This window comes from Peromyscus californicus, unplaced genomic scaffold (genome assembly GCF_007827085.1).
Source record: "Peromyscus californicus insignis strain IS unplaced genomic scaffold, ASM782708v3 Scaffold_11__1_contigs__length_118956290, whole genome shotgun sequence".
In the NCBI taxonomy this organism is placed as follows: domain Eukaryota; kingdom Metazoa; phylum Chordata; class Mammalia; order Rodentia; family Cricetidae; genus Peromyscus; species Peromyscus californicus.
The window spans coordinates 10,425,593-10,453,051 of NW_026294402.1; the positions used below are offsets into that span (position 1 = coordinate 10,425,593).

The window sequence follows — 27,459 nt, forward strand, 5'->3', positions numbered from 1 at the left end:
AGATTCACTAAGAAAGTTTGAAGGTTTTCAGGTTTAAAGAGACCAGTATTTCACAGTACTTATATCTCATAATTGGGTTAAAAAGATATTTTGAAATGAGATGTGAGTTTCCAACCATACCTTTAAAAGACAGACAATGCCTTCATTGTCTGTATTTGCTCTTTCTTCTCCTTTACAAGTTTGATTGCCAGGATGCCATAGACTCTCCAACAGTTGTGTGTCTTTGGTGAGGGTTTGGTAACGAGATGGTTAAGTGCAAGGCAGAGAGGTTATCAGTGGTACAGAGTAAGGTTTATGCCTGTTTTGTTGGTAGACATCCTGGTGGCTGATGACAGTGAGGTCTGGGGTCTTTGTGATGCCTCTTGGCTGTCATCAGGCTGAGAGCCACTGTTACGGACTTACTTGTGTGCTTAAGGAGTGCCCAGTGCGCGGGGATGCAGTTGTCTCATGGCTGCTGTTCCCTAGTTGTGCATAGACGTCTTTATCTGTGGATGTCTAGGATGGTGCCTTTACTTCACCTTCCTTCCCTGCTGTAATGACCTTGTCATTGACGCAAACTAAAGTGACAGTGGTGCATCTCCAGAGCTCAAAGGTGGCAGCTTCAAGTACAAGAGGCACTGCTGTGCATGTGCCTGTTTGTCTCCTAGTTCAGGACTGCACTGTGGGATGGTGGCCTAACACATATGAATGACCTCCAGAGCATTCTTAGGATCTGTTACAGCATACAAATCTAGTGATTATTGTGAACATCCTGTGAGAATTAAGAAACTTCTAAAGAAAGCAAATCAAAATAGTAGACTATTCTAGCCCCAATTATGTTTGGGTTTGGATCCTCTTAGCTCAGTCCCTCTAGGCCACTGAACAGAGAAATGGGCAAATGAGAGTACCCAGGGTTCGGTAATGAGCTGAGGTGAAGTAGCCTTTGTTATTTATGCCAGTGTAACTAGCATTTCTTCACTGCCTCAAGTTCAGATATGCTCCATTCAAGAATAAGTCTTTATCCATAAACAGTTCCTTTGTATAATGAAGACTTCCCAGGGGGTAAAAGGAACTGTGAAGCCAGCTCTGAAGAGAGCAGTTTCCTGACTGTAGTGTGAGTCTTTAAAAGACCATCACTTTGGACTTCACAGGGTCTAGTCAAACCACTTTGCTATTAACTAGATGCACAAGGTTGAATTAAATCCAGAATCCACTTCCTTATGTCTAAACTGAGAAGCATGTTCATCTTACATCTAGAAGTATAGCTCTAAAACACAAATGAGAAATAAGCCAGTGATGGAATCACACTTGTGTCCATCCATTGCCATGGAGCTGCATCTTCCCACAAGCGTTAACAAGCTCTTCACATTGCCGCAGTCAGTTTGTGTGTGACACCAAGCTGGCGTGGTGCATACGGCTGGATATTACCATTTTGAGAAAGTTTTTTGGTCCCTAGATGGAGGAAGTAAGTTCTATTTTCATGCCTTGATTTTAATGATTACTACGATAGGCTTAAGCTAACAATGACAGGATCTAGTGTCCATATTAATTTTCAACTAATATTTTCCCACAAGTTATCGTATGTTCCTGTATCTCTAAAACAGATTTCATAAAGCTTTTAAAAATGTTGACTAGCAAAAACAACAAAGGATCAGCTATTTGTACAAAATAATTCAATTAGTTTTCTTTGTCAGTTGATGAGAGTAGGCTGCAAATGCATGTGACCAAATGCTGCTGGCTTTGCCTCTCTACATTTGTGTGACAATGGCCAGGCAACAGCTCTGGAGTCTGCCTGCTCGCCTGCAAAGACAGATGGAGGCTTCTTTCCTCAGCTTTATAACTGTGTGTTTAATGTTTGATAACTTACCATTTGTTGTTTAATAAAGTGTGGTACCAAAGCCAAAACTGAATGGTACTTTCTCTTTTTAAATTTCTGTTTCTAGTATGAGCAACTGCACAGTTTCAGTGTCTGTTAGCATCAAATGAATACGTATTTCTTCAGTAGAGGCAGAGTCTATGTAAACCAAAGCTGTCTTACGTCACAGTAGTCACAGCATTCTCTGCTTCTTGGTTCAAAGGTTGTCCAAGCAAACACAGTGGATGAGCGAACAAACTTCCTTGTGGAAGAGTACTCTACATCCGGTCGCCTGGACAACATCACTCAGGTGATGAGCTTGCACACTCAGTACCTGGAGTCTTTCTTGCGGAGCCAGTTCTACATGCTGCGCATGGATGGCCCCCTCCCCCTCCCAGACAGGCACTACATTGCCATCATGGTAGGTGCTTACTTCCTGCTATTTCCTACTGTCATGAACTAGGTTCCACATGTTCTGTGTCCCTTCTAAAGTCTGTGTTTGGGGAGGGGTGTGAGTGAGTCTGCCTGTAAAAGACTGTATGTATATGTATGGAATGTGTGTGCATGAATGTTTAAGGGTGGGTTGGGTTAGTGTGTATGTGAGTATGTGAGAGATTTTATGTGTGGGATGTATGTGTAAGTGTGTGCGGTGTATGTGTGGGGTGAGTGAATGCATACATGGTTGTGTATGTGTATATGTGTATATGTTTGTGTGTATGTATATGTGTGAGAGTGCATGTGTATGTATGCATGCATATGTGTGTGTGAGTGTGCATGTATGTATGTGTGCATGTGTGTGAAGCTGAGTATAGTTACATGGGGCAAAGCCGAGGAAGCCTCTGGCTCTTTCAATATCATATCCCTTGGATACATTCAGAGCTGCTTTAAGCCACTTAATAAGTGTTTCTCGTATAACCTTCAGTAGAATTATTTTTCATATCTAGTTTCTTATGATTAAAGATGGCTCCTGGGTCTTCTTTTGCATAAGCTGATTGTGGGCATTTTCCTTTCGTCTCATACATGAAGATGATCCCTGGTGTGGGGTAGGAGAAAAGGACCAGTTGTCACTAGTGACAGATCTGTTAAGAGGAGAATTAGTGAGTGGATCACAGCACTTCCAGTGTAGACCTGGCTACAGGTTGGCTAATTAGTCAGTGTTACCTGCAACACTGTAGAGGGCCACGGAGGAGGCTGTGATGGAGGTCCTGGAGCAGTAGGAGGAAGGCAGAAGCTGTGCTCTAGCCGGCCAGTGGGGGCAGGGGCCATGGTGCTGTGCGTGGGAAGGCAAAGGCAGCAGCAGCCAGCAGAGCTGCCCTGGACTCAGGAGGTGAGTGTCAGCAAGATGAACAAAAAAGCAGCATTCTGTGCTTTCTCACATGAGCGTGATGAGTACTATGATTTTAACAGAAAGGCTGAAAGCAGCTGAGAATGCTCCCTCATAAGACAGTGCAGACACAGAGATTGGAAAGAACAAAACAGATTGTTTTACAAGCAGCAGCCACAGAAGAGAGGGCAAAAGTACTTTATCTTAATGTCCCATTGGCAGTACTCAGTTGACACTGACTACATACAGAGAGGACTGGCGATGCCTGAGGTCAGATATAGTTACTCCAGCTATGCTACAGGTCCTCACATAAGCAAGAGTCCTGACTAGGATGCACGCTACTAAAAAGTTCCTGAATTTTAAATAGAACATACTGTAGCTTCCCCATAGCAGAGTTGGACCATGCCTGTCCATTTCCTGAAAACAGCTAGTGTAGTTGCAGGTCTGTGCATACCAAACTGAGAAAGAAGTTGTTGGCTTCATGTGACAAGTATTTGCCTTTAAAACTCCTTACCTGCCTCACATACTGATTCAAGAATCTGCAACAACAGTGTGGTGAACGTTTTTGAAGAAGGAGGGTTTGTGAGAAAAGAGTTACTGAGTGAAAAATAGTATTGGCTCCATCTAAATGACTCACTTGTGGAAAGGCCTGCTCATGACTGTTCTCAGGAAACTTGTTCTGTGCTTTAGGCTGCAGCCAGACACCAGTGTTCCTACCTAATAAACATGCATGTGGATGAATTTTTAAAGACCGGGGGGATTGCTGAGTGGCTGAACGGCTTGGAATATGTACCACAACGACTGAGAAATCTTAATGAAATTAACAAGCTGCTGGCACACCGGCCCTGGCTGATCACGAAAGAGCACATTCAGGTATTGGGTGTTTCTATACAGGTTCTCAGTTACACTTGAAGTTTGAGAGTTTATTCATACCCTCTTTTTCCATTATACATGCGCGTGTGTGTGTGTGTGTGTGTGTGTGTGTGTGTGTGTGTGTGTGTGTGTGTATACTCAATTTTAAACGCCTATATATTAGCAACTTGAGAAATAAGAGATGCGTATTACGTATAGAAAAGATAATTAGAAATTCAGTGGGTTTTATTTAAGTGCAAATGAAAACTGATCCTCCGTGAGCATTACTCATTGGCCTGAACTTGTGCTGTGGTGATTGGCTGTGGAGGAAGTTGGCTTCTGTTGTCCAGGAGATGATAGATCCTGACTTCTGGCTGCTATTGTCAGCAATATGTGCCCTTTAGTTAGTAAATTCCATGAAGTGGGGAGATCTGTGAGTTCTAAATCCTTCACTAGTTTTAAGATTGATAAAGAAATAGTTTTGTAAATCAAAGGTGGCTTGCCAGCTGGTGTGGGAATTACTAACCAGAAAGTAGTGTCCATCTCAGACACTTCCTTGTTCCTTCTGTCCATCAGCTGCAGTGCTGCTCAGTAGTGTTCAGCACTGGAGACCTTCACCTCCATCTCAGACACTTGCTTACAAATGCATATGTAATGTGCTTACACATAGAAATGCCTTTGAAACAATTGTCCACATCAGTGTGATTGGTCCAGTTTTTAAAGCAAGTATCCTGTTTCCATTTTTTTTAAATATTAGATTTTGATAACTTTTGGACTCTATGAAGCACAGCATTGTTCTAGGTCTGTGTTCTGATTTCACAGTGTGTTAGTTCCATCAGAGAAATGATGGGAAGGAGATTAGATAGGAAGGAAAGAAGCGGGGAAATAAGCAAAAGTCGAGGTGAAGGAACAATCACCTAAGGTCTTAAGACTGAGGAAGGACTGTGCACAGGGCGGGATAAGCCAACATTTCAAAGGCAAGTGATGATGATGAGGAGGACCCGTTTCAGGGTTTGAAAGAAGCTGTAGCATGAAGAAGCTATTCATTGTAGCAAATAACTGAAGGGGAAAAAAGAACAATTTGACATCAATTCAGAAATGAAGTAGTTAGGCGCATTACAATTGTACCTGTGTTTAAAATTAGTATAATAGTATAACCTCAAAAAAAATGAACATGTCAAAATATCATATTTGAAAAGCAGAAAAATATATGTCTATGGCTGTGGTCATATAAAGGTGATTATTTTTTAAAATAAAGAAAAGAACAGCATTGCCTGTGTGAATGAATATTGAACTTGGGAAGGAGTCTCTGGGGAGTATTGGTGAAATTCACCCTTGGAAGTTACTCTGCAAAAAGCAACCTATGAGAGAAAGGATGTATTGTAAATTACAATTCCAAGTTGTAGTCCATCAGTAATTGCAGGGAAGTGAAGACAGGAGCTTGAAGCAGCTAGCAAATCCACACTGCAGGAGCAGAGAGAGAATACATGCATGCATTTCAACTGCTCAGCTCACTTTCCTCTACTTTTATACAATTCAGGACCTGGCCCATTTTTAGGGTATGTCTTCAAGTAATCCAGTTAAGAAAATTCCTCACTAGAGTGCACAATAACTTGCCTTGTACTTGACTCCAGATATAGTCAAGTTGATAACCAAGACTGGGCATTACAAGGTTGTTTTGTTTTTGTCTTTGGTGTTTTGTTTTGTTTTGTTTTTTGTTTTTTCGAGACAGGGTTTCTCTGTGTAGCTTTGGAGCCTGTCCTGGATCTTGCTCTGTAGACCAGGCTAGCCTTGAACTCACAGAGATCCACCCACCTGCTTCTGCCTCCCAAGTGCTGGAATGAAAGGCGTGTGTCACCACCACCCGGCTGGTATTGTTGTTTTTAATGGGTTTAATTGTGGCTCTAAATACAGGCCAAATAAAATAGCATATGGAAAAATGTACTGACATATCATAAGTTTTTATTCCAGTGTATGGTCATATTCAATCCTGTGGCATGGGGTGGTGGGGACTCCACAAGATGCTATCTAGAGGGAAATCAATAGCTACCCTGTTAAACTGGACATATCCAAAATGCCTGAAAATGAATGGCTTTGGTAGAAATTGTCAAAATCCCTTCTAGCTTTAAAGTTTCTTGATTCTCTTAACATTTTATGTTTTTAAAGTGCTTTAGTTCAGTATTTATTATAGGCGATGCCACCACATAATTATGTTGTGAGGCTTTGGTACTTTGTTGTGTGAAGGATTTTAAAAGAAGTATTAGTTTGTATTACTACAAGTGAGCATGCAAGACTGTGGCTTCCTCTGGTTTCCGTGTTGACCTTGGCGCATATTCTCATTTCAGAAACTTGTCAAAACTGGAGAAAATAATTGGTCCCTGCCTGAGCTAGTGCACGCTGTGGTCCTCCTGGCTCACTATCACGCTTTGGCTAGCTTTGTTTTTGGTAGTGGCATCAACCCAGAGAGAGAGCCAGGAATCTCCAATGGATTCAGACTAATCTCGGTGAACAGCTTCTGCGTCTGTGACCTGGCTAATGACAACAATATTGACAACGCATCCCTGGCGGGCAACAACTTCGGGGTTTGTTCTCAACTTTCTCTCGGAACTTTCTTGCTGATATTATCTAGAGAGTTCGCTGTGACCAGATAGGATGTTATGTACTAAAAGATGCTTGTAGCACTATAACAGTTTCATTAGTACCTGAAGTTCTGACTTTTTTTTTTTTAACTTTAGGGCTTTATTATACAATACCTTTGCCCACCCATACCTGAACTTTTAAGTTGTTATTACTCTGGGATTCCTAGCAGCCTCATTCATGATCTCCATGTGAATGTTGAAGATACTATAACCAGGAAGACCCTAAGCTTTCTTCTTTAAACACACACCCATATTTACAGAGTTCACCTTTCCACTAACAGTGAAAAATCATACTGAAATTTATCATTAAACTAACTTTTTCTCTTCTTAAATGTCTTTCTAAATAGCTTCACTGCCCAGGTGACTTCTTGGCCTTAATTTCTTGGTATACATGATGTCTGTATCCTTCTTTGGATTTCCTATACCTTTCTTCTTGACACCTTAAGCAAAGTGATACTGTTAGAAATAACAAAAACTGAGCATTGATACATTTAGTATCACAGCCTTTTAAAGTCAGACCCATGCACAGCAGATCTCAAAATGCTGCATCTGTCTGTAGGATGCTGGACAACTAAGGAAAACATACCGTAGGAGGCAGAAAGGAGAAATTTTGAGACTGCTTGATTTTTCAGTAAATTACAAGTTACTGTGAACCAAACACTGGAATTCTGTATTTCAACACACAAACACACACACATACCCCACACCTATAATTTTTTTTATATTTATACCTGAAGCAGACTCATACATCTGAAAATATTTAAGTATGTCATATAATTGCTGTGGAGTTAATGAAAAACTCCAGATATTTTTTAAATAGCTTCAGTGAAATGTTAATCACATATCACCCAATTTGCCCATTAAAAGGGTACAACCAAATAGTTCTGAGGATGATCATAGAGTTTGGCAACAATAAACTTTAGGATGTTACCACAGTATAAAAAGGAACTCCATAGCCATTAGCATCACACCCCAGGTCCTCTTCCCTCATGCCTAGCCCATGGCAGTCACTCATCTACCTTCTATCTCGGTGTACTTGCCTACCCTAGCCATGTTTTAAATGTTCCTGGCAATTAAAAGTTCCTATCATTTGACTGGCATCTCTGCTGGAGCCTAGATGACTGTCCTCTGTGCATACTAGAGTGGAGCTGGAGAAGGAGGGGCTTCCTGGAGCAGTTCGTAGTGCCATAGCACCAACATTGTGATGTTCTTCCAGATTGTGGATTCACTGGGTGAGCTAGAAGCCTTAATGGAAAGGATGAAAAGGCTTCAGGAAGACAGGGAGGATGGAGAGACGACTTGTGAAGAAATGACCACGCGCTTTGAACAGGAAAAGAAAGAGAGTCTCTTTGTGGTCCCTGGAGAGACTTTCCATTCGTTTCCTCACTCAGGTGTGTTCTTCCTTGCTCTTGGCTAGTTGTTCAGAGACCGTTAGCCACCAGCCTTTGGTTTTTCCGTACAGCTTCATAAAGATGAGTCTGTTGCCATCTTTCTTTTACCCTATGCACTCATGCTTCACTGGTAGTGGGGTGCATTCGGAGAAATCTGCAGTTATGCACACACTATGAAGTGCACTCCCACATACCTACATGGTGCAGCTTCTGAACAAGGGGAGTGTGCAGCTGCTGCCAGCAGAACGTTGCATGATATTCTACAGTGCATGTTTGATGAGGGAAAGGGGTGTGTTCAACAATCACATGAGAAGCACAGACAGCAAGTGCATAAATCAGTAGCTCTGTTTTTGTGTTGCATCATGGTATATGCTGGGTGACTGGCAGGGCACCAGGTCTGTTTACAGGGTTGTCACCACAAATGTGGAATGCCTGAGATTGCAATGTGTTAGCTGTAGTGTCACAGGCAGTAGGAATTTTCTAGATCCAGTATCATCTTGAGGAACCACCTTCATATATGCATTCAGTCTTTGACTAAAGTGTTATTACACAGCACATGGCTATCACTAATCCTGAAAGAGATTTGTAGGGTTGTTGTCCTTATTCTGTCCTGGATACATATTTAAAGCAGGTCAATTGCTGAGGTCAGCAAGATGGCCTAGTAGTAGTACTTACTACAAACTTGACAGTCTGAGTTTGATCCTGAGACCCACATAGTGAAAGGCAAGAGCTTACTCCTGTAGGCTTTTGTCTAACCTCCACATATCCTCCATGGCACACACACACACACACACACACACACACATATATTTTACTATACATATATTATTATACATATACATACATTTATATATATGTAAAAATGAGTTATTCTTTTACACTTAAGGAATTTTGGAATAGTAGGCAACTTTCCAATTCCATCTTTTAAAGGCACTGAGCACCACATAGTAAATACTACCTCAGCAGCATGGACTAAACACAAATATGAACGCCTCAAAGGTGTTGTCTAAGTCATATTCCTCTTGAAACTAGATCAGTCAGTCTTAGGTTCTGAGAGTTATGCTGCAGAGATGTGTGTGCCAAAGAGCATGGAACAGTAACTCAGAAGTGCTGTAGGAAGAACAGAATACCATTTGTCATTTTCTTGATCATTTTAAATAAAACTTTTAGACTTATTTTATTTTATGTGAATGAGTGTTTTTCTCACATGTATGTATGTATGTCACATGTGTGCCTGGTGCCTGTGGAGATCGTTGATCCCTTGGAACTGGAGTTATGAATGGCTGTGAGCCACATGTAGGTTCTGTGAATCAAACCCAGCACAAGAGTAGCCAATGTTCTTAACTGAGAGCCACCTCTCAGCCCCCAATCTCTATCCACCCTCAGCCGTGCCTACAGACCAAACACCTTTGCACAGCACCCAGGAGCAGAGCAGAGACCAGGAGGGTCCTAAGCTTGAGAACAGTGTGGGACATATCAATGTCTCACTGTGAGCTTGAGTCAGAAACTAAGAAATGAGCTGGGTGCGTGGCAGTGAGCTGAACTGCTGACTTTAACAACAACAAACTGAAAACTACAGAGAGAACAAGTGGTTCAGTGGTGTGTTGACAATGCAGTGGGGATGCAGTGGTGTGTTGACAACGCAGTGAGGATGCAGTGGTGTGTTGATACTGCAGTGGGGATGCAGTGGTGTGTTGACAATGCAGTGGGGATGCAGTGGTGTGTTGATACTGCAGTGGGGATGCAGTGGTGTGTTGACACTGCAGTGGGGATACAGTGGTGTGTTGATAATACTGCAGTGGGGATGCAGTGGTGTGTTGATGATACTGCAGTGGGGATGCAGTGGTGTGTTGATGATACTGCAGTGGGGATGCAGTGGTGTGTTGATGATACTGCAGTGGGGATGCAGTGGTGTGTTGATACTGCAGTGAGGGGTCTTGCTGGTAGAAAAGGCAGACAATGATGCTAGAGTTAATATCCATTTACTTTAGCATTTTCCATTTCTTTAAGATCACTGGAGCTTTCAAAATGTAAATACTTTACCTCTTCATGTTGTTTTGAAATAATAGATATTTTAGGTTCCAAGTAGACTTCTTTTTATCTTTTCAAGACAGGGTTTCTCTATGGGGCCCTGGCTGTCCTAGAATTCATGCTATAGACGAGGCTGACCTTGAACTCAGAATCCTGCCTTTAGAGTGCTGGTATTAAAGGTGTATGCTGCCACCCCAGGCTCTAAGTAGACTTGTTGAACCCTTACACAGACTACTTGAGAAGAAATTTTAACTAAAAAAAATTTGAACCTATTTCAAAAATTATATTCTAATTTAAAATATTTTTTAGATTTATTTTATATATATGAGTGTTTTTTCTGTGTGTGTATATATATGCAACAAGTGTATGTGTGCCTGGTACCAGAGAGGTCAGAAGAGGATATTGAATCCCCTGGAACTGGAGTTTTAGGTGGTTATGAGCTGCCAAATAGGTACTGGGAACTAAACCTGGGTCCTCAGAGAGAGAAACAAGTGCACTTAACAGCTTATCCATCTCTCCAACTCTGATTTAAATAAATAAGGCCATATCATATATCAGTCATTCTATTGTATTAAATATTTTTACCATTAACCATCCCAGTACCAAATTTGCCAACTGTAGAAAGGTAGTATAGAAAAATGATCCTGTACAGTGGCTAATTGAGTTTCAGATAGATAGATAGATAGATAGATAGATAGATAGATAGATAGAAAATTACACACACACATACAAATATATTTATCAATTTTAGAATAAAATAGAGTTAATTTTTCCTATCTAAAAAAAAATTAGTATGACAAAGCTCCCAGATTCGATGTAGGGAAGAACTCTTTTAATCCTGAAGAAAATACATCTTTATTGTATTAGTTTATATTATCTTTATGAGAAAATCACTCCATTACTACAACGGAGTGTCTTATGTCTCATATTACTAACTACTTATCTATTGAAAATTGTATATATACACACATAATAGAGAGGCCCTGTCTCAAAAAAAGAAACAAAAATAAACCAAAAAACCCAGAAAGTTGTATATATGTGTGTGTAAAATGCTGTTTGCTTTCATTACACACTTAAATGTTTGTTTAGGTAAAATCAGAATTAATTTTAGGTTTTTGATCACCTGATTACCAGAATAGTAATTTTAAGTCTTCAAGGTAAATCTAGAAAGAATGGTGTCTATTAGTTCTCTATGACTCTTAAAAATACTGAGTCAACCTGTGATTGGCTGGCCTATTAGACATCAGCCTGGATTGGCTGGCCTATTAGACATCAGCCTGGATTGGCTGACCTATTAGACATCAGCCTAGATTGGCTGGCTCCATTGCTTTGGGTCTGTGGCAGCACAAATCCAGGAAGACACAAGGTCCTATACGGCTACTTTTGAGGGAACCCTAACCACCCAAACACCTCATAGGAGGCTCCACCTCCTGCAGGTCCAGCCTTTCCCATGTGGACATTGGAAGAACAGTTAAGACCCAAGTGTAGTAAACTGTAAGTAGTTAAGGGGCCGTCATACATCCTTTTTTATGGACAGATTACTTAGAAAATGGGTCTTACCTGCTGCTACTTCTAAGTTACGAGGTTTTTCCTGGGATCCACTTTTATGTGGTTAGTTACTATTTATTTTGAAATTAAAGTGTTTAAAATTGTATATGAGCAAATAAAATACTACTATCAAAGGCAAAGGAAGTACTGTGACCATCAAGTCCAGTGTTAGCATTTGCAAAAGAATCAGTGGCACAGGGGCTAGGGAAACTGACAGTTCAGTACCACAGATATTCTTAGTTGGATTTTACTTTGCAAGCCACAAAACTCTAATTTTCTTAGTAGGCTCGTCTGACTGTGATTACGTTTTTACATATGTCTGTTGTCATTTGATTATGGTGTGATGGGGTGGATGAAAGAAAGTATGACTTCTTTGAGTCAGGAGCTGATGCTTTGAAAATTCCCTTGCTGTGCTAATGTTAATTTGAATGGAGTCTGGACTGTAGGAGAATCAGTGGTTATGAGTTTGTATTACAAGTAAGCCCTCATACAGGGCTTTCCTCATAGAGGAACACTACTTCAAAACTTTAGCTGGCACTGGGGACAGAGCCCCTGGGTGGAGTAGTTGCTCTGTATGCACAAGGCCTATATGCATATTTGCCCTGTACTCACTGGAGAAAGACCTCACGTCAGAACTAATAGTTACTTATTTCTTAAATGGAGTTTTCTTTTTAATATAATGAAATAAAGAAAATGTGACGGCTGTTAGGGGTACAGCATCACACCTGCCATGCAGGAAGTGCTCAGCAGGTGTCAGTTTCTTCTCTGCCTGAGTAACATGTGTTCAACATTGTGTGACCTAGGAATTTGATCTGCTGGTCTCATGCATCCTGAAGTTAGTCCATGGCCCCAACTTAAAGATAAAAAGGAACTTTTTCTTACTGGAATTTTCATGTATAGTCTTTTAGAAGAATTTGTATGATTGTTTTTCAAATTCCTAAAAATTATATCCAGATGAGAATTACAGTTTTTTATTAAAGACAGAATCAATTTAACATTAATTGAATTGCTTACAAAGAACTTATTCCTTGTATAGGAACTGCTTTTTTGTTTTGAGAATGATACGTTCATTTATGGAATAAAGAAAAACAAAGTTTGTTTATTCACTGTTAAATAATTGGAGTCAGGGAGGGGATGGATAATTACAAAGATACTAATCTAAAAAACAGTGAGTTAGAAGACAATTGTCTTTGGCTTAAAAGAACGTGCACTAAGCATTTGCAGTTTCTCAGCCGGGGGTTTTCACCATCGAGCATGTAGAACCTATTGTAAATAGCGGCGTTGCCTCCCTGCGTCCCTGCACTCTGGGGCGATGCCCTGACCACAGCCTCAGTGGCTTTCTGAACAGCACGGGAGTGTTCTGCTCCTACGTGCGTGGTGGGCTAGGAGCGTGGTGGGCTAGTGTGAGTGTTCACTAACTTCACAGAGAGGCTGACCTAGCACCTAGAAGGCCCCTTCTCTTGGGACTCCATGCCTCATCTCTTGACTGGCTCGCCTCCTGGAAGGTAACAGTGAACTAGAGTGAAGAGATTTTTGCTGTTAAATGTAATCAGATGTAATTCTAAAAGATCTGTCTTCAGACTCAGTCATCGTCTCCCTTGTCCCTTTCTCTTTTCCCCATATCCCACTTTATCTTTTTGAAGAGATCAAACAAGCTTTAGATCTTAGATTCACAAGCCTTTTCTTCTGTTTCTAAATTAGTAAATATGACATACTGATCTTTTGCTACTGTTGTTTAAATATTTCAACTTAGTTGTTTTTTTCCTAAATAACTATAATTAAATCTTAATACCCAATATTTGGTAAGGAAATTGTACTTAGAACTTACTTTATGTGAATATGAATGCTTAAGGGAAGTTCCTTGTCTGTGTATCCTGCATAATGGACATTAACAGCTTAGATGCAAGATTGTAAAACATCTGTAGTGAACTTCTGCCCTCCGGGGTTCTCCCATTGTGCTGTAAGCCTGTATTTAAGACCTCCTCCCTCCTTCAATAACAGCATTCAGCATTTAAAAAAAAAACAGGGCAACAACAACAAAACAAAACAAGACAAAAACAAAGAACCTCTAAAGAGGAATGAAAAATAGTGAAAAAATTGGGTGTTTTAGCACACAACTATGATGATATTTTATTTGTACTGAAGTGTGATTTTATTTGTATGTTAATAAATAAAGTTGCCTCGGGGTCAGAGCTAATAGCAAGCCATAGTAGAAGCTGGGCAGTGGTGGCGCACGCCTTTAATCCCAGCACTTGGTTGGCAGAGCTAGGCAGATCTCTTTGTGTTCAAGGATACAGCCAGCATGTAGACACACGCCTTTAATCTCAATACCAACCATAGAAGACCTGGAGGTCTATATAGACAGGCAGTGACGAGGAGGTCATGTGGTTGGGTTTAGAACCAATGAGAAGGCAGAACAGAAAGTCAATAAAAGGACAGACACACAGGAAGTAGGCCTCTCTTTTCTGAGGGGAAGGATGACAGCGGCAGCTAAGGGTAAGAAAGGCAGTTTTAAGTCTCAGCTTTCAGCTACTGCTCTGACCTCTTGGGCTTTTAACTCTGGGGAAAAAAAAAAGGAAAAGAAAAAGCCAAGTAGTCAACACTGTCACTTTTGAGAATCTAAAAAGTGGAGGGAACTGGGCTTCAGGCTCATTGTCTTAGCTGTGTAAGTGTCCTGAATGCCTTCATTGTCCCTTAGATTTTGAAGATGACATGATCCTAACAGCTGATGTCTCTCGATACATTGAAGACCCAGGTTTTGGCTATGAGGACTTTGCCAGGCGAGGAGAAGAGCATCTGCCAACATTCCGAGCCCAGGTACCCAGAGCTTTTGACTTAGAGAAACTAGGGAGTTCTGCCCTTCTAAGGCAATGTTGAAATGTAAATAAAGTGTCTTCTAAAGTAGCCAATAGGTATTTTGATAGTGTCTTAATACTTTTTATCTAACCTAGTTTTCAACCCAGTCTATTTGATGTTCTCCTAGGAAGGTAATTATTTCAACATATTCACCCTTAGGAAGTCACTAGGAAACAGTATGCTTGATTTAGTTGCCTGCATTATGCAGGATAATTACATATATTTGTGCCATTCATGGATGGGTAGGGAAGAAATCAAACAATATGATGACATTTATAATAAGGCATTTTGATATTTGACTACATCAGAAGTTTGTACTTCAAGACCAGCCTCCCACAGTACAATGGGACTCTGTCGGGGACAGGAGTTAAATTCAGACTCTTTCATGCCTGAGTAAGTTTGATAACATAGCAATAGTCAAGAACTTCTGGATCCTTTCAGATAAGTACATAGTACCTGTCCAAAGGAGGTGGCTAGAGTTCATCACAAACATGCCAAGCCCTAGATCCTGTGAGACACACCCTGGCTCTGTACTCTACAGCCTGACCAGAAACATTCTCGGTAAAGCTGCCGTCCTAGAACTGAGTTAGAAATACGCCCCCACTAACTTTCTTCAATAGGTTTACTTTATTTTAAAAATAAAACCTGCAGGGTTTAACAGAGAATGCCCATTTTGTAAGTGGACCCTTTTACTGTGACAGGACTACACCTGGGAAAACCACGGGTTCTCCCTGGTGAACAGGCTTTACTCCGACATTGGACATCTGCTGGATGAGAAGTTTCGAATGGTCTACAATCTCACCTACAACACAATGGCCACCCATGAGGATGTTGACACGACCACGCTACGCAGAGCTTTGTTCAACTATGTTCACTGTATGTTTGGAATCAGGTATGTTCACTGTGCAGATTATTTTACACACTTCTGAGTAGAAATGCAAGCATTTGTTTCATGTATAGCCTGTTTGGGAGTACATCTTTCTGGGGGGAAATGCTACCTGATTTAAAAATTAATTTGATCTTAGAGATTATTTTCTTCATTTAAAGTGTTATGAGTCTGGGACTTAGGGAGATGGCTCAGTTGGTAAAACTTGCCATGTGAGCATTAGGACCTGAGTTCAATCCCCAGCACTTACTTAAATGCCCACTTGTAGTCCCAGCACTGGGAAGGTGGGGACAGGTCCCTCGGGCTCACTGGGCAGCCAGCCTTGCCTGATTGTCAAGCTGCAGGTCCTAGCAAGAGATCCTGTCTCAAAGACTGCGGTGGACAGCATCTGAAGACTGGTGCTAAGGTTCAGCCTTGGCTTCCACATGTGCCCTTCATGTGTACATGAACATGTAAGTAAATTACAGATCAATAAAAAGTGTGTCGTGAGTCTTGATAATGACAGAAGTGCAATAGGAAGACTCTACTAAGAGATGGGAATAAAGAGTCTGAGATGCAAGTTTAGGAACCCTTCCTGAAAGAGTAAGTCAGTGTGGGGAGAAAAAAAAACAGTGTCTATTCAAGTAGCAATAAGAAATTCAGCTCTGTATGGTTATTGTGGCTTGCCTTATAAAGGAATCATAATTAGGGCACACTGTCCTCCCAATGCTGGGCCACTCTCGAAAGCACCAAGGTGAGGTGGTTGGCTCACAAGTTAATGAACAGCCTTTAAACTGACGAAGTTAGCTGGAGAGGACGGTAAGTACTGGAGGGAAGGAGATGGAGAGGGCTAGAGGGAAAGCTGCCTGAGCTGGGCTCTGCAGACTTCCTTGTGAGATTGAATTGCAGAGAGAAGCTATGCAGTCAGAAGCTAGTGCATCCAGATCCTTTATGATAAAAGAAAGCGGTACAGACTGGAACTGGGATTTAGTTTGTTAAGCAGTCTTTTCTATAGTTTTAACCAAAACACCACAAAATTCCTGACGTATCAACTAATAATGCAACATATTATGTAAAGAACACTACAGGGTTAACATCCCTAACCTGAAAAGCATCTAGCATCTGAAGCTGAAGATTTGCCTTGCATATGCAAGGCCTGGGTTTGATCTCCATCATTGCAAAAGAGAAATCAGAAAATGTCCAAACCCTAAACGTGACCTCTTGCTCACATGGCTTTGGAGTTTGGAGTGTTCAGAATTTCAGTTTTAAGGCTGTTTTCTGCTCCATCGGTCTGAAGTGTCACCTGACTCATAACAATGCGTTAGACTCAGGGTTTCACCCTCTGTCTGGGAACACCCAACTAGCCTTTCCTGGCTGGCCTTACTCTTGCTCATTCAATACCTTCTAGTATTTTCTAAAATGCTTCTTTCAGAGAACACCTGCCTGTCCTGTTTAAAATCACAGCCCAATCCTCCCAAGCTGCAAATCTCTTTTTCTTTTTCTTCTTTGGTTTTTGGTTTGGTTTGGTTTTTTGTTTTGTTTTGTTTTGATTTTTGGGTTTTGAGACAGGGTTTCTCTGTGTACCTCTGTCTGTCCTTGGACTCACTCTGTAGACCATGCTGGCAACGAACTCAGAGATCTGTGTGCCTCTGCCTCTGGATTGCTGGGATTAGAGGTGTTCACCACCCACCTGGCCCATTTTTCTCTAAGTAGTTATCACCACCTTCAAACTGTGTGTTTGCTTTGTAGTGTTTTTCTCTTTACACCTTAATAGAGTTTAAGCTCTGTGATGCTAGGGGTGGATTCTTTTCTCCTGTTCACTACAGAACCCCAGTAACAAGAAGGATGTATGACACACCAGGCACTCAGGAAATACTTCCTACGACTTACTTAATGAGCTTTGCTTATGACGTCATTGCATAGCAAGGTCTAAGCAGTGAAGCTTAGGTTTCTCATCACGGTGCTGTCACTCACAGGTATGACGACTATGATTATGGGGAAGTTAACCAGCTACTTGAACGGAGCCTGAAGGTTTACATCAAGACAGTGACCTGCTACCCTGAGAGAACCACAAAGCGCATGTATGACAGCTACTGGCGGCAGTTCACACACTCAGAGAAGGTCAGTGTCATCATCAAGCAGTCCTCAAAGACGTGTGTTCAACATGACAGTTTCAGTCATGAAACAGGGAGGGAGGCATTAATAGATTGGTGCCATTGAACTAGCTATTGTTTTTCATGTTTTATTAATCTGAAGTATATTGACTAGTCACTAAATATTAGATATGTGCTCTGTGTAACATGGTGTACGTCTTGGTCAAGGTCTATTCTATTGCTGTGATAAACACCATGATGAAAAGCACCTTTGGGAAGAAGGGCTATTTCAGCTCACAGCTCTCAGGTCAGAGCAGGAGCCTGGAAGAAAGGGAACATTGCTTTATTGCTTCCTGCCTTGCTCAGCCTGCTTTCTTTCAGCACCCAAGACCACCTGCCCAAGGGTGGCACCACTTGCAGTGAGCTGGACCATCCCACATATTCTCAACCAAGATGCCCTACAGATTTGCCCACAGGCCAATCCTATGGAAGCATCTTCTCAATTAAGAGTCTTTCTCCCCAGATGGACTACCTTCTGGCAAGTTGACATAAAAACTAGCCCACACAGTGCGTAATGTGAATTTTAGCATCAGCCTCTGAGAGACTGACTATAAATACCAATAAATCTACCATTGTGACTATTAAAAAGCCCACTAAGAAGTAGTGCTGGGTTGGGTTGAATTGTACCCAGCATTGAAGGCACTGGCATTTAGAAACTCTTGGTAGCCACCACATTATTGTCAGAACAAAAGTTTCTCATTGTAATTTAGTATTTTGTCATTATAGTGAAGGATCTGTGAGCCAAATATATTGTTATATAAGAATATCTGTAGATGGACTATATATGAATTATTATTTAGATTAGAACCTAGTAAGCATTAAGAATCTTTACCATATTATAGGATCAGATCTGGCTTTAGGTTCTAGGCCTTTGAACATTGAATCTAAGAGTCTCCTTTATACTACCATATTCAAGCTGGAGGTAAGAAACTCATTCTGGAATCCTAACAGTCCCCAGTGAGCTGTATGGCTTTGGCAAAGTATGTTATGGCTCAACTTCTAATAACTTTTGAAGTCTTAAAGTTAGTCATACACCAGGCATATTACCCATTCATCTTCAGCCTTGATGCATCTTTGTGCTGTTTTTAATATTTGCAATAGATCTCCTCCCTTTCTAGAAACTGTATATTCTCTTATATTTTTGGTTGTGAGCCTAGCCTTTAACGGCTGAGCTATCCCTCCAGCCTGAGACTGTATATTCTCATCAGAAGAATATGCCCAATAACATGTTCAAGTGATAGGAAGGCATGGTGATAACTCAGAATTAGAACATTTCCCTGCAGTCAGTTTAGAACGTGTAGAGGTATTACATCAGCCTTTCAGCTGAGAGGTTTTTCCCACAGAGGTGCCCTGAGATTTTACCACAGTCTGTGCAAGTGCTGGGCTTATGGTGAGGTCACATACTCACACAAACCGAGTTGAGTGGCAGCTTCACTCTAGGGCCTACAGTTAAAGCTGGGAGTGCATTTTTAACTTTACTTCTTAATTTAAATTGTTAAATGCTAGGAATATATTTTTAACTTAAATTTACTATCCACAAATGCACGTTTGAGTGTTCATCATATATATGTGCATACTCAGGCCTGTGTGTAGTCTCAGGATACACATAACCTATGCAAATGTGGCACCTAAGAACCTCTATGCATCCTTGCACTGTGCTGTGTAGTGACTGAGCCAATGCCGTCTGGTTTCCAGGTGCACGTGAACCTGCTTCTGATGGAGGCTCGGATGCAGGCTGAGCTGCTTTACGCCCTGCGTGCGATAACTCGGCACCTGACCTGAAACACCACCAGGAAGCAGCAGCACATGTCAGGGCCTCTCCCACAGGACTCCCATCAGAACTTGTTTGTGATGCAGCTCAGCGGTTGTTCAGTTCCCTAGTGTCAAAGTTGAGCTGTCGGGGTTTTGTTTTTGTTTTTGTTTTGTTGTTGTTAGGGTTTGATTTGGAGGGGGGTTGGTTGTTTGTTTGGTTGTTTTTTTTTTTCCTGGCTGTAATGTGCAATGGTGTGTTTTATATTTCTCAATGCTTAACATTGCTAACAATTGCAAAAAGTAACCCTGACGAGCACTACTTTACATTGCTTAGAGTTGGATTTTTGGATCTGACCATAAATCATGAACTGTTTTGTTAATGCTTCACTTCAGTACTTTGGAGTTCATGTGTATGTGTATTATTTTTCTTTACTTAAAAAAAAAATAAGGAAAAGTGCTTACAATCCGCTCAAGCAGTTGTTTTTCAGATACCAACATTCAGAAAAGAATGGTGTCCTCTACCGCTCTAATGCCCACGTGTGTCCCGAGTCTGGGAAAAGCATGTGCTGTGGAACCAAGCTGCTCCCAGGACACAGCTTGCGTCCCTGGAGATGATCAGGCACTATTCTGGTTTCGTTTATCTGTTTGTTTTTTTTTTCTTACACTGCTATTGGCAATAACGTGAAATGTGATACAGACATCGTCCATAATTTAATGTGAAATTAATTATGATGAATTCTATAGCATGCTACTGAAATGCCAAATTCAGCTACTTTGTCTTCTAAAACAGAGGCCTCATTTTCCCACAAGGCTGTCTGTGTGGCAGTGGACTGAGGACAGTCCCCCTGAGTCCTGCACCGTGGTCTTCCATCACCTCTAGTAGCTGGTACCACAGTGCTGCTTACAGCTCACACTCTTGGCACACATAAACCCACACCACACAACACTGACCAAATGTTTCTTTGCACATTCTCCTTTTCTGAGAGTTAAGGAAGGTTAGTTAATACACCCTATTTCCTGTTACACTTTTGGAAATTATTTTACATGACTTTCTTCTTATAACAGGTTAAGTAATTTGTTATTCAGAAGTAAAAATTGTGTTTCTGTGCATTAATGTGATTGAACAACAACGAAACAGTGCAATGTTTTTAAAAATCAACTCAACTTCCCCTATCATGTCACTGCAGAAGTGTCCTTTTAAACAGAGCCATCAAGAAATGATCCTCAGATTTCTTTATTGTGCTAGGCGTTTTTCAGTTTTACCTTGTTGAGCTTGACCACGATTTCACCATGCCAAAGCATTCATTCCCCAGAAAAATCTGTTTGGACAACTAGTTTAAAAAAAAAAATGCATTGTCATAGGGGAGAGAAAAGGCAGCCAAAAAGTCACATTTTTGCATCCATTTGTGTTCTTCGATTAGACTATCTTCAGAGAGCACAACCTTATGTGTTGATAGCTTTAATTTGTGTTATGTTAATGAACCAGTCAAGTGCCTAGAGAGCTGCGTGGTAGCACCCAGAGGACACAGCTGCACGGCTTAAGCACCTCAGCTTGATGGCAGGTGACGTCATCTTACACATGCATGCTAACCTAGAACATACCGTCTCTAGGATGTCGTCCAGGGAGCTCCCACAGAGCGCTCACTGAGGGTCTCCCTGATGTGTGGGTGTACTTTTTCTCTTAGGAAAGAACTGTGGGCCAGGTGTTCTGTCAGGCTGTCCTTCTGTCTGCCATCCTCCTCTGGGATGTTAGCTCCTTTCCCTTAGCATTCTGTTCCAGAGAGAACAATGATGGCTGTAGACTTGTCAGCATAGGTAGTTCTGCGTTTTTAGACTCCAGGATCTTGTTTAAAATCCTCTGTGTGAGGAAGAAAAGTCACTAGGATTTTTGAAGACAGGGTGGCTTCTCCTAGAGATTATTCAGAGAGCTTGTGGCAGGGTTCTGTGTTCTATCTGTTTGTGTGGACTGCCTTCATTTCAGCTTTAGCTATGTGTGAACTACAAGGAAAGTATTTTGAAGAACGGTAAAACACAGGAGGTGCCAGGATGTGTCCATGTGCTTTCCCCAGTTCTAAGGCTTTCACATTTGGATCTAGTTTATTATTGCATTTTGTAAGTGTTAGGAACTTTGATTTCATAGCCCTGTATTTCTGGTCAGGTGAACTGAACGACAGTATGAAAATAGTTTTTATGTATTGACTAAAAGGAGGAATTCGCACAGAACCATGAATAAGCTTTAGACCAAAAGGGAAGAAAAGGGTTAAGTAAAGAGGCTACTTACTTTTTGCTTTTGGTTTTGTGTTGCCCCAGAAATGTAAGTAGAGATTGGACTGTGGAAATACTAGTGCCTTTAATAGACTTCTCTCCTAGCAAAACTTCCTTTTAGTTCAACAGACCAATCAATAATCAGGAAAAAAGGTTGACTTGGAACCGTGAATAAAAACACAGCAATGTATTTATGAACCTCAGTGAACCAGCCTCACAAAGTTGGCTTGTGAAGGTGGCCCCACCTCCACACTACAGCATGCATCCAGTACTCCTGGTGTGGATGCTGCTCGAAGAGTTGCCAGTCAACCCACTTTATCCAGTGCAAACTTGAAATTCTGATGCGGTTTTCCAGGGTGGCATTTTTTTCAGAGTATTGAATTTACAATGTAGTAATTTATAGTGTAGCTTTTTATACTGAAATGTGATATTTTTCAAAGGAGCTATCTGACTCAATCGGTGTAATAACAGAGCCTATGAGAAGCTGAGCTGCACCCAGAGCTCACCTTGTGCCAAACATGAGCATGCGAGTGTGTGTGAAGAGCACGTCTGATCGTGAAGCCCTCAACTCCTTGCTCCTTGTGTTAAAATCAGCCTGATAACCCTGATGGACATGCTGCAACAATGCTGTCCAATCTGGAATTTCACATTTGCCTGCATCTGTGCTAATTCTTAATTTCTCAGATCACCCTCAGAAACACCAAGGAAATCAGGCTTGGTGGCACATACCTATAATCCCAATGCATGGAAGCCTAAGGCAAGAGGATGGTGGTTTTGAGGCCAGCCTGGGCTACATAGTGAGTTCAAGGCCAGCCTGAGCTACATGGTGATACCCTGTCTCAAAAATTAAAAAAGAGAGAGAAAGAAATATGTAAGTCCCTTACCCATGAAAGTGGGTCTGCTCTTTAACCCACTTGCTCTTTTTCTGTAGGAGTGATCAGAGTGCCCTGGGGCTGCCTCCCAAGTGGCTTCCTTGGGTAGACTTGGGTTACGCTGATGGGAAAAGGCTTTTGAGATGGACTACGTTTTAAAAGAAGTACCTTGTCTTGGTCTCAAGGAATAATTTGCCCCCCACCCCTTAGGGTGCTCTGTAAATCAGGGGTAGCTAACACAGAGTCCAGGATGTAGCCTTGGCCTTTTAAACCAGTTTTAAACCCAATAATAGCACAGCTGTTCAGGGCTATTTTTAAAAGAGAAAACTTAAGTAAGATTTATATAAAGGTCATGTAAAATTTGAACCAGAGCCCTATTTTATTTATGTCTGTTAAAGGCTTTACATAAGTCTAAGATCTAATGGATATCATCCAGGGAAGTACTCCCTCCCCCACCTCATAAAGTTTTGCTTATCCAAAATCGTAGAATTTTATGCCGCACCAAAGTAAATTTATCAGCAAACAGTTATAGATTACTACTTAAAATAGTCATCACTTCCAGTGACAAGTGCATGCCTGTATGATGGCAAGGCTCCTTTAAACTAAGATAAGGACAGAGAACAAATCCAGTGTACCATGTAAATGGTATGTGCTGCGACAACCGCATAATTTACTTTGTTATGTTTGAGGACAGTTCTAAATCACCACTCTCATTCTTAGTGCAACAGACCATTCTACATGGAATAAAAACATGCAGGATGATCCACATACACAGTGCATGAGCATTCTTAGTGGTTACCTCACCAGCAAGCAGAAAGGCAGCCCCTCTGAAGAGGGCACTGTATGCTGCGTGTCTATGCAGCTGGAAACCAATTCTAGGTGGCTGTCACCCTGCACTGTTCCCTACTGTCCCTCTGTGGAGACTCAGATGCAGACTCAGTCTTTCCTAAGGCAGGCCATAGCAGGAGTGTATCCTGTCAGTCTGCAGAGTGTTTACCCTACACATCTGTAGTTTCTTTTACTGCTAATTCGGACCCATCAACAGCACCTGCTTAGGTAAGACCAAAAACAGAAAAGACTGGTGTGAAGTGGGTCTGGAGTGGAGATGTGCACCAAGGCTGAGCCCTGTGAGGAAGAAAACGTTTTCCAGGACCACTTGGAAGACCGGGCTGAGATTCTGGCTGTCCTTGGCGCCTGCGCCTGCTCTATAGGTGGAGGGTCCCACAGTCTTCGTCCACCCTTTCCTGCCTTCCTCTTCCTCCAAGTGCCTCAGCCACCACTCCCACTCCTCCCTCCCCAAGCCTCTCGGGTCTGAATGCCTTTCACAATGGAGCATCGCCAGCCACCTGCTGAGCATTACCGGATGTCTTTTTCTGAGTGTGTCTCCCCATCATTGAGAATCTGGCTTTCCCCAAGCCCCTTCTGGTCTCTCCACCATCCCGTCTATATTTTTGCCCTGGACACCTTACCAGACATATCACAGCATCCGGTGTGTCCTGTCCACCCCCAGCTGTTCATACCCTCTTCCCAGCTGCCAAAATATCTTGCTCTCCTCTACCTCATCCCCAAAGAGCCTATAAATGCAGAGCACCCAGCCTTCTCATGGGTTCATTCTCTGTTGTTCAGTAATACTACTCCATATTTTAAATAAATCATAAAATGTTTGCCTTCTATCAAAGTAGGAACCTTTATATTTATACATGATACAGAAATTGAACTATTTCTACCATGCAGAATTTAGCATTTAGCAATTCAATTCAAAGTGATTGAATCGCTAGCCTAACTTGGTCTGTATTAGATGGTAAATACTGGTAATAGTCCCGGTTGCTTGAATGCAGAGTTAAAATTCCCCCATGGTCCCGATTAACCTAAGTCTTTAGTGGAACAAGAAATCCCCGGCAGACAGTGTGAGCAGTGTGCAGACATCCATTTTACTGGTGCTGTCTGGACCCTAAAACACATTTCTCATGGAAGGCCATTATTAAAGGTGTTTGTTTAGAGGGTCAGATTGGATCACATTGGCCTATTTGCTGTGTAATGTAGATAAAAAAATCCCACAAAACTGAGTACAGGATCATTTGACTCAATTAACTAAGCTTCTAATCGCATCCCTCCCCTTCTCGCTGGGAGAAAAACTTACCTTGGGAGATAGGAAGGAAATGTGCTGGCTTGAGTCTTGCTCCCCCAGCTGCCCATCCTGTATGTCCAGATAGTTGTCATTAAGAAGGAGGATGTCGCACAGAGGCAGTAACGCTGCTCCTTCCCCACTACCAGACTCCTAACAGGATGCTAGATGGCTGTCTAACCCAAAGGTGAACCCCTCTGTTTGGGAGTGTAGATCTGAGATGATCTTCAGATGTTTCCATGCCACTCATGAGCACCACATTTGGCAATGCCCAATTAATCCATTTAAAGACTCAAAGTGAAGGAGGCACCTAGTTAGGCAATGACCAGGTGACTTAACACACCATGAAGTGTTCATTTAGCTTTGACTAAATTAGGACTTGCACTGCCATGAAGTTCAGAATGGAAGGGGTAAAGGAGTGTGTGCTTCTGAAAGCATGTGGAAACCCTTGAGGTAACCAGCATGTGCCACAAAGTAGCCTGTAGAATGAGCACCCCCACTTCATAGTTCATAGGAGCCCAAACAGTAAAAATTGAAATATCATAAAACATAATTTTGGTATGCAAAATTTTGCTAAAACTGTCTATTTCTTATTCCAAGTAACCTTTTAAAATGAATGTATCATTTCTACAGAAAGAATTGTTAAAAGAGAGAGAGTCTGTGGTCGTTAGTGTTAAAATATTGACATTACTCATGGGTACCACTGAGTTAAATGTACACTTTCATCCAGAAGAAACTTGATTTCTTAATTGATCTTTACAAACTTTAACTGGCTCTCCTGAGTGTGATAAAAGAACAAAAAGTAGGATGAGGGAAGTGTATCAGGTGAGTGACCAAGGTTTTCCTTTCTAAAGCAGAGACATCTCTCCATAAATCTCACTGGTTTCCCAAAATAGAAGATGAGTTAAATGGTACCTTGTCCACCAAGGAAAAGTGATCCATATTTGCATCTAGTGCAGACATTTCCTTGGTATTTGGATGTCTCTGCAGAGAGAGAAAATAGGATTTTTTCCTTCCTCTTTCTTGTCACATTTACTCTTTTAACCCAAAACAAGATGGACGTGAAAGCAAGTGCCAGGCCACTTGGCATCTTCTCCTTACTAATGGAATAGGTACAGAGTCTGGACAAGGTCAACCAAAACCCTGTCAGGCCACCCTGGAAGCATGGCCTCGCCACTTGGCTTACCTCCTTCAAACCTGAAAGCAGCGTTCCTCTCATGGAAGAACTGGATGTAACTTTTAACTATGAACTAGGAGTTGAACTTGAAAATCCTTTGGAATCCTGGTTGTGCAGGGCAGCTGCATAAATGAATGTATCCATGAAGACTGTAGCTGAATTGCACGAGTCAGATGCCAACTTCATGACTTTCCATGTAGACATCTTCTCCTTGAGTTGTGAGTGATGTATGTAGCATGCTGTGAAGCACCTGTCCTAGTTCTTAATTCATCAGTATTAACACAGAGTTACCCTTGCGTTCCTTGGTACTTTATATTCAATGTAATCAGAAGCTGTGATATTTCGCCTTCGTAGTCCTGTGCTTTGTTGCTGTAATTTTCCTTATGAAGCACGTGACTTTGGACTCACGTAAGGTGGATGACATGATCTTGAAGACTGCTACACACACACACACACACACACACACACACACACACACACACACACACACACATCAGTCTCTTACTATACAGTTTAAGTTAGGATAAGCTTTTCTCCAATAGACTATTGATGCAGTTTAGGGTCCACAAGTTCACTGTCAAGTGGCAGCATCCTCTTTGTAGTTTCAACTCTGAAAATAGAAAGCTTTATCAACAGCCACTTCACCCTTGTTCTAGCAGAGCAGACCCTGCTGTAGATGTAGACTATGGTGGTTACTGATGATGCCCTCCACATGCATTGGCAGTTCTGGAGATGGCAGAACCCATGAGAGCTTCTTGTATGTATAGGTAGGCTTAATTTTGTTCTTATGTTGCTGACTTGACAGTTCTGACTAAAGCTGACCCAAACAGGCCAGCTTGTGTGTAATATCCTAGTGCTTTAACGCCTCTCTTCTTGTTCTGCTGTTGTTGTTTTTGTTTTGGAGGGATGGGTAATATTATTTGAACAGATAAAGAAGGAACTGTTAGTGAATCAAGACAAACACATCTGAAATAAAGGAACTGTGTATTAACCTGTTAACAATTCATAACTGCACTTTTTATGACATTTTGAAAATCTATTTATAGGTACAGAACAATGGGTTTTGTTAAACTGTATCACGTTTATACCTGCAGAATTTATTTCATTGTTATTAGTAGGAATTTTATTGGTTCAATAAAATCGGCAAAACTGATCCCACTTTCTCTCATTACTTACAATGAAGAATATTCTCACCTCAATTTGCATTTGCTTAGCAACTGAAACATGCACTCTGGGATATGTGAGGGTTGTGGGAATTGCTGTCTTTCCCAGTGGTTTTGAGTCTTGATTTCTTATCTCTTGATCTACAGTAGCATAAGTTGTTCAGAATGTAGAACTACTGTTACTTTTAAAAGGTTGTCTCAGAAAAGGCAAGTCAGTGTTATTAGTGTCTTATTGCCAATATCATCATTAGAATGGGGAGGGGTGCTCAGCACAGGGTCAGAACTGTTTAAAACCCATTTTTGTCATATTCTGGTATCTTTGGGGCACTGGGAGTAATCTAATCTCTATGAATTCTGATTTTCACACACAGAATGAGAGAAGTACCTATCTGAAACCTTTTTGGTGAATCAGGTCATGTGCACTGGTTTCTTTGCTCACAAGTGAATTTGAATGTATAGTCAAAACGCCCAGAGAATGGTGTTAAGAACTGAGGTCAAGTAGGAAGGAGAATGGATGGGAAGGAACTGATGCCTGTATAATGTTGAGTGGTGATGAGGCTCCTGGCACACAAGGAAGAATCGGGAGGAACGTTTAGGGTCTTTTGTGAAGGC

The 27,459-nt window shown here is 41.4% G+C and overlaps 1 protein-coding gene across 2 annotated transcripts in view; it reads left to right on the plus strand.

The window, feature by feature from the left end:
- Positions 1-26,837, plus strand: part of Sesn3 (sestrin 3) — a 59,825-nt gene extending 32,988 nt beyond the window's left edge. For both annotated transcript variants that reach the window (XM_052752359.1, XM_052752368.1), the window contains 8 exons: positions 2,058-2,255; positions 3,849-4,031; positions 6,356-6,592; positions 7,866-8,040; positions 14,318-14,436; positions 15,177-15,367; positions 17,317-17,461; positions 19,189-26,837. In XM_052752359.1, the coding sequence (XP_052608319.1) occupies positions 2,058-2,255; positions 3,849-4,031; positions 6,356-6,592; positions 7,866-8,040; positions 14,318-14,436; positions 15,177-15,367; positions 17,317-17,461; positions 19,189-19,275 (1,335 nt within the window). In that variant the 3' untranslated portion in view covers positions 19,276-26,837. The remainder of the gene's footprint in view (positions 1-2,057; positions 2,256-3,848; positions 4,032-6,355; positions 6,593-7,865; positions 8,041-14,317; positions 14,437-15,176; positions 15,368-17,316; positions 17,462-19,188) is intronic.
- The last annotated feature ends 622 nt before the right edge of the window (positions 26,838-27,459 follow it).